This window comes from Grammomys surdaster, unplaced genomic scaffold, assembly GCF_004785775.1.
Source record: "Grammomys surdaster isolate TR1022 unplaced genomic scaffold, NIH_TR_1.0 126187, whole genome shotgun sequence".
Classification (NCBI taxonomy): Eukaryota; Metazoa; Chordata; class Mammalia; order Rodentia; family Muridae; genus Grammomys; species Grammomys surdaster.
Window position 1 is genome coordinate 9002258 of NW_021620993.1, and position 7981 is coordinate 9010238.

Below are 7981 nucleotides of genomic sequence, written 5' to 3' on the forward strand. Positions count from 1 at the left end.
ACTGGAACTCCTCTTCCTTCTGCTTCCTCAGTGCAGGGGTCATGCCCAGCTTCCTTCTGAGTTTTTCTTTCTCTTTCTAGACCTAGGGACACAGCAAGGCCCTTGCCAGGCAAGTGCTGTTGACCGGGCCGTCCATCATTTTTATCAGTGTGGACTTAGGGATTAGTTTTGTTCTTGTTTTGGTTGTTGTGTGTGTGTACACATGTTCACATGTGTGGGTGAGCATGCACTTTACTGACTGAGCCATCTTCTTGGCAGCCCTTGTTTTGTTGTTGGAGACAAGATCTTACTACAGCCTCAAACTCATGATCGGCCTGCCTCAGCCTGCTGTGTGTGGGGTTACAGAGCTCATGAGTCCCTATAACCTGAGCAAGTCTCCGGATGGCTACCAGGTCATCGTGTCAGTGCTGAGGCTGGGCTGCCTCCAGCGTGTCCGTCCTACCGTCCTTCTGACCAGACATCCTTGTGCTAATTTATTTGTTTTGGCATTTCCCTTTTGTCCTGGCTGCATAGGCTATTCTGAGTTGTGTTTGTCCTGTCCCAACCTTACAGCTGGCCACTTCTCAAAGAGCCTGGTTCCTGTCATTGAACACAGAGTCCCAAACCAAGACCTAGATCTGAATGTGCTTGTTACTATTCAGGGGTGTCACTGGTCCTCACAGCCAACAGAGCAGGAACACGTGTGTTTGCCTGTTTACCATGTACACATGCATACCACCGTCATGTCTCCACATTTACATATCAAATGGAAATCTTTTCTCTGTATAGATTTTCTTTCCCAGGCCTCAATGTTTTCCTCTTTGTGTTATCCCTGTGAGGTCCAGACTATTATTTCATAACTCATTTTCTCATGTGTTTATTTTGAGGTAAGGCCTTGCTCTGTAGTTCTTCATCTTCTGGGGTCCCTGCTGCCACTGTCAGGCTGGTTACTATCCTTTTTAATGGAAACCAAGGCTCTCAGAGCATAAGCAATTCTCATAGATGACATAGCTCTGGGAGGAAGGTTCCAGCCTCCAAGGCCTCACTTCAGTGCCTGCTGACCGTGAATTCCCTGCAGGAAGCTGACTGGCCACCATGGATATAGTCGTAATGATGACAACCTTTGTGCTAGGTGTCTGAGCAGTAGAGGACTCCGATTTAGACCTCAGGGAGGTGACTAAGTGCTGGGACAACTGGTGTCATGATTACAGGTAAGACAGTGATGTGGCTTCAGGGAGCCCAGGGCAGAAAAACTCCTACAGCTGATGCAGTGCTGAGCCCCAGGGAAGGATTGCCAGGCCAGCCAGGAAGATGCTATGCGGTGCAGGTCAGTAGGCTGGATCTGCAGTAGGTCATTTTATGAAGATGGAGAATGACCTTCACATTGCTGCCTGAGAGGCAAGGGGAGGAGGAGCCTGCTCCCCAGCCAGAGCCTGTCCAGCTACCTCCCAGTCCTCTCATCTGGGGCTTCATTTCTCAGGGCTTAGCTTAGGTGTCATGACAGTGTCCTCAGACCCTTCTCCAGTCTCTCAGTTTCAGCTCACTAGGGCCTCCCTCCATCCCCAACCTCCTGCTGGTCCGTTGAAGCATCCTAGGACTCCACCATCCTTTTTCTGCTTCTTCGAGTTTGTTTTCCTCAAAGGGCCAGCAACAGGAGTAGCCTGATGGAACTCAGACAAAATCATTGCATCTGCAGCACCCAGATGGGCAAGTGGCCCAGCTCTGGGCTCAACTACACCAGCCTGGATAAGTGAGAACTGTTAACTCTGGTGTGCATCTTTCCCAGGAAAGTGCAGGGATTTGTGGAACCCTGGGAGAGTGGGGTGTCTAACGGATAGCATCTTCCATAACATGTGAGAGCCAGGCATACAGTTGGACACATGTAATCCCAGGACTCAAAGACTAGCACAGGAGAATCAAAACTTTGTATGCCAGCCAGGGATACAAAATGAAACTGTTCAAAAACAACACAGAAGCCGGTTGGAGTCTCACCAGGACCCAGAGGTGCCTCACCTACGATGCTGCAACTCCCAAGAAAGCCCAGCCATGGGCACCCAGCTAAGAAAGGAAACCTCAGGGAACTCTGGAGCTGGGCCTAAGAGGGCAGGCAGCCCCAGTGAAAGACCAGCCAGGCAGGTGTCTGCCTTGCTCCCTGCTGTGTGATAAGAGGAAGGGGCTGAATTTATCTACTTCCTTCTGTTTCTGGAAGTAAAAAGCAGCTCACAAACCTCAGAAGCATGGAAAAGAAGTCATTCTAGGGGAAGCTCAGCAAGAAGGAGGGTGGGGGGAAGCCAGCTGTCGCTACTTTAAAATATCCCCAGCGGCTGAAGGGGGTGAGGAGGATGAAATCAGACCAGGCCCTAAGTCCACCTTGGGAAGAGGAAGAGAACCCAGTGTGTGGAATACCCTCCAGCTGCCGTCACCTGTTCCCCGGGAGGGTGTACCTCCTTCCCCTTCACAGGCTAGTTTCTCCTGCCTTTTCTTCCACTTAATTCCTGGCCAGGTAGACATATTGTCAATGCCTTTTGAGGCCTGGATCTAAGTATTTCTAGAGCCTTCTCTCCTAAGGGGGAGGAGACATTTCTTCTTTTTCCTTTTGAATCTATGTCAGCATTCTGGTCACCGTTAGATGTGTAGCATTCGTTGAATAAGAGAGAATCCTGTTCAATGCCAGGAGTCTGCATTGCTCAGTACCTGGGTGGAGGGCGGAGGCGGGGGTGGGGGTGGGGCGCCGGCTCCTCCAGTGTGTGGAGACTGGAGAGCGGATGGAGGCAGGGCAAACACAGACTTTCCAAACTGTCAGAGGAGCTTCCGAACTTGTCCAGGGAGGAGGGCATGGTGCGACTCTGTGACAGACTCTATGCAGTGACCCGTGGATCTGTTTTTTCACCTCCAACCTGTTGAGGCAGTGATTGGGGCCTGAGCTGCTGAGCAGATTTCTGTGCTGAGCTCAAATCCTTCTGTCTTCACCCCCCACCCCCTCCAGGCTGGTCCTTTGAAACAGTGTTCTTCTGACCATTTATCCTTGTAGGTGTAATGAATGTGGCCCGAAGGCCCGGGTCAGAGTCCCACTGTCCTTTGCACTTTGAGATTCTTCTTCCTGGCCTCAGTTTCCTTCTCCTTAAACCAAGAATACCCAGGTTGAGGCTGCTGCTCAAAGATTGAGACAGGGGAAAGCCCAGAAAAGGATTTGGTGCCTAGAGTCTCACGAAACAGGAGGAAGCCTTGAAGCCGTCGGCCTTTTGTGGACATCGGGATGCAGACACAAAGCCCAATGCAACGATTGGCCCAAGGTCGTTCAGCCTAGGACTGGGTCTGACCCCAGGTGGCCTGATTCTGAGAGCCTGGGCTTGGTCAACAGCCAGGTTGCAGCCAGCGGTGTTGGAGGAGCAGGGAGGTAGCGCCCAGAGGCTTCTGTTTTGGAGCGGTTGAGGGGAGCAGGCTGCCACCTGGGGGACTAAGCTCTAGCAAGGCGACCCGCCCGGCAGTCACTGAGCCGCGACCCTCCCCGGGAGGGGCGGGGCAGGCAGTTACCTCATCGCCGCCTCCGGGAGGCCCAGCTCGCTTGCTCGCTTGCTCGCCCGCACGGCCGACTGGGGCGGCGGCTCCCGGCGCCGGAGTGAGAAGGGGACGGAGCTGCGGGCGGGGGCGGGTCTGCACCGCGCCGGGTGCGCTCTCCCTGCGGAGCTGCGGGTGCTTCTACCCGCTCGATCCTCGGGCCTGGCCTCTTGTGGCTCAGGTGCTGTAGGCGGCGCGATGCGGGTATCCCGGGCCAAGCAAGAAAGGCGCAGTACGGGCTCATGAAGCTCCCCGGTGCCGGGCGCGGGAGCGCGGGCCAGCCATGGGCGGCAGCCTGAGGGTGGCTGTTCTGGGTGCTCCGGGAGTGGGCAAGACCGCCATCATCCGCCAGTTCTTGTTTGGTGACTATCCTGAGCGCCACCGACCCACAGATGGTCCCCGCCTCTACCGGCCCGCGGTGCTGCTCGACGGCGCGGTCTACGACCTGAGTATCCGCGATGGTGACGTCGCTGGACCCGGCTCGAGCCCCAGAAGTCTTGAGGTAGCGGTTCGAGGGGGGCAGGGGTGTGTGTACACTTGGTTCCCACGTGAGTCTCCATGTGTACTGACCTAGGGCGCCGGAGCGGGTTCTGGATTGAAGAAGAGTGTGTGTTTAGGTATTTTGCATGGGAGCTTCCTGCGCTGGCCCGGGGGCGCCCCGTGGCTGTTTCTTGTCTTCCTTGCCTGCCTAGGCTGGTGTCTGGGTCAGTGTGGCACAGCACTGCCTGAGCCGCGCCGCGTCGCTGTGACAGACTGGAGCAGACACAGGAGTATCCTTTCTAGAGGGGCTACTGCACCCTCAGACTCCCAGTCTTTGGCGCTGGGTGCCTTTCAAGGCTTCCCACCGGGCCTGACATTTGAGAAGCATCTAGGAGGCTAAGCGAAGTTTTGGTAAAAAAGAAGCTGTAAGACTATTGCAGGGGGAGAGAGCAGCAGGAGCTCAGGCCAGAGGCTTCACCTGTACAGCTGCACCGGGACAGTTAGTTACCATGTCAGCCGGTGGACGGCAGATCCCGGGGTCTACGCCTGGGAGTTAGAGGCAGTAGGAGCATACGTTGGGAAGATAGTAGTTTGACGAGAGGTCCAGGAGGTAGGAGGGTTAAGGACTGACAAGATCCAGGCAGGGCTGGAAAATCTGGCCTGTGGGAGCGTGCATCCAGAGTGCTGTTGGGAGGTGATGGGGAATGAGGATGAATTGGAGGAGGGTCTGCTGTAGACCCCAGCCTCTACCCCCAGGAGTGGCCGGACCCTAAAGACTGGAGCTTGCAGGACACGGACGCCTTTGTGCTGGTCTACGACATCTGCAGCCCCGACAGTTTCGATTATGTGAAGGCCCTGAGGCAGCGCATAGCAGAAAACAGGTGAGGGCTTGCCTGGAGGAGGAGGTCGTGCTAGGGGAGCAGGGAGGTATGGTCTGGGTGCTTCTGGATCATACTTTGTGCCCACCTGAGGGTCTCTTGCTGTATGAGGTATGTATCACACCGGGGAGTGGGGTGTCTCTGGCCGTAGGAGGAGACCCGCCTTCATTTGTATTCATGGGGTGGGTTCCTCTGGCCATGGAGTCTCCAGCACTGCTCTCATCTCCATCGGGCCTCCAGGCCGGCGGGAGCGCCAGAGGCACCTATTCTGGTGGTGGGCAACAAGCGGGACCGTCAGCGGCTGCGCTTCGGACCTCGTCGTGCACTGGCCACGCTAGTTCGCAGGGGCTGGCGCTGTGGCTACCTCGAGTGCTCAGCCAAATACAACTGGCACGTGCTGCGCCTCTTCCGAGAGCTTCTGCGTTGTGCTTTGGTGCGCACACGTCCTGCACATCCAGCCCTGCGCCTGCAGGGGGCGCTGCACCCAGCGCGCTGCAGCCTCATGTGATCAGATTGGACAAGGAAATCTCGTGAAGGCAGGCTCCCACCCAGACTCCTGGCCATTGGGCTTTTCTCTGACCTTGATTAGACCCAGCCAACTCCGAATCATTGGACAAGATCAGTTTTCTATGAGACCTTATTGGGTCATAATAACAGATGGAAAGGACTTGAATATGAATGCGATCAGAAGCATTCATACAGCTTCTAGAGCTCGTACTGAACTACATAGAGCCACCTGCCTCTACCTCTCCACCGCTGGACTGGCTACTGGAGACACCTTTAAAGTCATGCCTTGCCAGGCAATAAAAACAAAAGCAAAAGCCGTAAGTGCACAATTTAAGGGTTTCTTGTTCTGGAGTAGGCAGGTCAGAGCATTGACGTCTGGCCAGACTCTAGGCAGTTAACTCTAGAATCTCAACGTATAATGAAGGTTCGGTCCCCAAAAACCAGGAGCTGGAGCAATACTTTACTGTCAGAGGTTCTGCTTACTGGACCACAGGTCCTCTGGACACCGGGCTGGCCCGGTCTCCTCTAAGGCATTCAATAATATTAGTAATTAAATAGCAATGCTCATCCCCCAAACCGGAATGTACAACAGGTGTCCCATTGTGCCATGTGGTCCCGTGGGGTCTGGTCCCATGAGGTCTGGTGCTCGAGAGATGGAAGGGGGGTCCCTGATGCAAAGGGTGGGTTAAGGCCACAAAGAAAATGGAATGGGGTGTGGGTGCAGCTGAGCCGGTCCATCACATTGAGGAATCTGGCTCGGTCCTTGGGGTGACCGAATGCAGGGCATGCCAAGCCCCGAGGTCTGTAGGTCCCGATGGGCGGCGGGGTCCCCGAGGTGTGGGTATGCGTGAGGGTTTACGGTCTGGTTGTGTGTCCATCCGCCCCCTTGCCCAGGTCAGTGAGGGTTCTGGGCCAGCCAAAGAGCTCCTGGTTGCATCCAGTGCCCCTCCTACAGCAAGGCAGGGGCTGCCCTCATCGGAAGAGCTGGACAGAGCTTGGCTGCGGGGCCCAGGCAGCCCATTGGCTGTGCGGCCAGATTCCCCGGGTTGGCCACATTTGCCACCCAGGACACTGAGTGATGAAGATGAGGAGCTGGATGAGCAGTAAGCAGAGTCCGGAGCTGGAGGATCAGGGGCAGATCCTATGGGGGTATGGCTGGCAGCAGCCTCCAAGGCGCGGGCATTGGCCAAGAATTCCTCTTCCAGGCGCCTGAAGAGTTGCTGCTCCTGCTGTGGGTCAAGCTGCAGGGGCGTGCGGAAGATGCTGGCGGGTGTGGCAGCCAGCTCTGGACCTGGGCTGGGGCCCCTGGAAGGCCGGGGTGCCGCAGGACTGCGGGCACGTGGAGTCTGCGGGGTACTCCTTCCAGAGCCCCCTGGTCCCCCGCCACCCCTGCCCCGGGCCACCCACGAGTGCTGGCCGTCTCGGTCCCTGCGCACCACCAGTACCGCCTGTTCGTCGCGGCTCTGGCTGCGGGTGCGCCGTGCTGGGCTGGAGGCCGACAGCTGAGCGCCTCGGCCTCCTGGGGCCATGCGGGGCCGTCCCCGGTCCAGCCGGTCTCGAGACTGGCTGCGAGGGGCGGGCGGCCGTCTCGGGGAGGCCTGAAGACCGGAGGTCGGCCGGTGGCTGGGCCGCTCCCTCCGGGAGCCAGTGGCTGAATCGTCGCTGCGGGCACCCATGGGGCCGCTCTGGGCTGAGGAGGCTGAGGAGTCACTGTCCCCGGAGTAGCGGCGGGAGCGGGGAAGGGGGGGCAGCTGATCGCGGGGCCTGAGGTGGGGTGCGAGAGAGGTGTGTTATCACTGGCGCGGGTGGAGCGAGCTGGTGAGGCTTGGGCTCTGCCAGGGGACTTCCAGGCACAAGTGAGCGTCCAGGCTGAGGCCACGACTTCCCGCCCTTGGCTTCCGAAGCTTGGGTTGGACCAGCCACCGCCCAGAATCCGCCCCAGCTGTGTTGTTGGTTTGTCTGGGTTGCCATGGAGATGGAAAGCCAGTCCCGCCCCCACGCACGGGAACTTTTCCCAGGGTGTGAGTCATCGCGCCCAAGCGGACTCCCCACCCCCACAAGGCCTAGTAGCTCCTGAGGTGTTCCTCCAACGTCTCACCTGAGTGGGGTCTCAGGCCCCTCCTTTGTGCTTCGCAGGCTGATGGGGGTTACTTCGGGCCGGGAGCTCCGGCGCTCACTCCCAGGGACTGGGCTACCGGGGCGGGGGCTAGGAGTGGGTGATCCCCTCTGCGGGGAGAAAGTCCCGGCCCTCTGCTGGGGCAGACGGTGGGCTGTGGGAATGGATACAGCAAGTAGTGAGGGGCAATACTTTAGAAACCAGCCGCTCTCTGCTGGTAGCCCACACTCCCCCCAGGCACTTACTAGTGGAAGAGCAGCGGCAAGGGTCATGCTTGTCTAGGTAGTGCTCCAGTGTGTCCCAGCCGCCACCCACTCGCACCATCACATGGCTCCTCAGCACCTGCAGGCCGGAGGGAGGGCGGGTCACGGTGGGCCTACTAGCCCATCTCTGAGGGCCTGCACTGGGCTTTTCCTCCCCCTCCCCCCCGGGGGGGGGGGGGGGGGGGGGGGGGGGGGGGGGG

The 7981-nt window shown here is 57.8% G+C and overlaps 2 protein-coding genes across 3 annotated transcripts in view; one reads left to right on the forward strand and one right to left on the reverse strand.

Annotated features, from left to right (window-relative positions):
• The first annotated feature begins 3643 nt into the window (after positions 1-3643).
• Positions 3644-5716, forward strand: Rasl10a (RAS like family 10 member A). Of its 2 annotated transcripts, none has more exons than XM_028758142.1 (3): positions 3644-4039; positions 4774-4898; positions 5047-5716. In XM_028758142.1, the coding sequence occupies exons 1-3, from the start codon at positions 3821-3823 to the stop codon at positions 5231-5233; spliced, it is 531 nt and encodes a 176-aa protein (XP_028613975.1). In that variant the 5' UTR covers positions 3644-3820; the 3' UTR covers positions 5234-5716. The 2 variants fall into 2 exon arrangements, with proteins under 2 accessions (XP_028613975.1, XP_028613974.1); XM_028758141.1 differs by having other exon boundaries at positions 5136-5716.
• An 8-nt stretch (positions 5717-5724) lies between these two features.
• Positions 5725-7981, reverse strand: part of Gas2l1 (growth arrest specific 2 like 1) — a 5064-nt gene continuing 2807 nt past the window's right edge. The window contains exons 4-6 of the mRNA XM_028758143.1: positions 7764-7868; positions 7501-7672; positions 5725-7166 (exon numbers count right to left, since the gene is read on the reverse strand). Of these exons, the coding sequence (XP_028613976.1) occupies positions 6140-7166; positions 7501-7672; positions 7764-7868 (1304 nt within the window). The 3' untranslated portion in view covers positions 5725-6139. The remainder of the gene's footprint in view (positions 7167-7500; positions 7673-7763; positions 7869-7981) is intronic.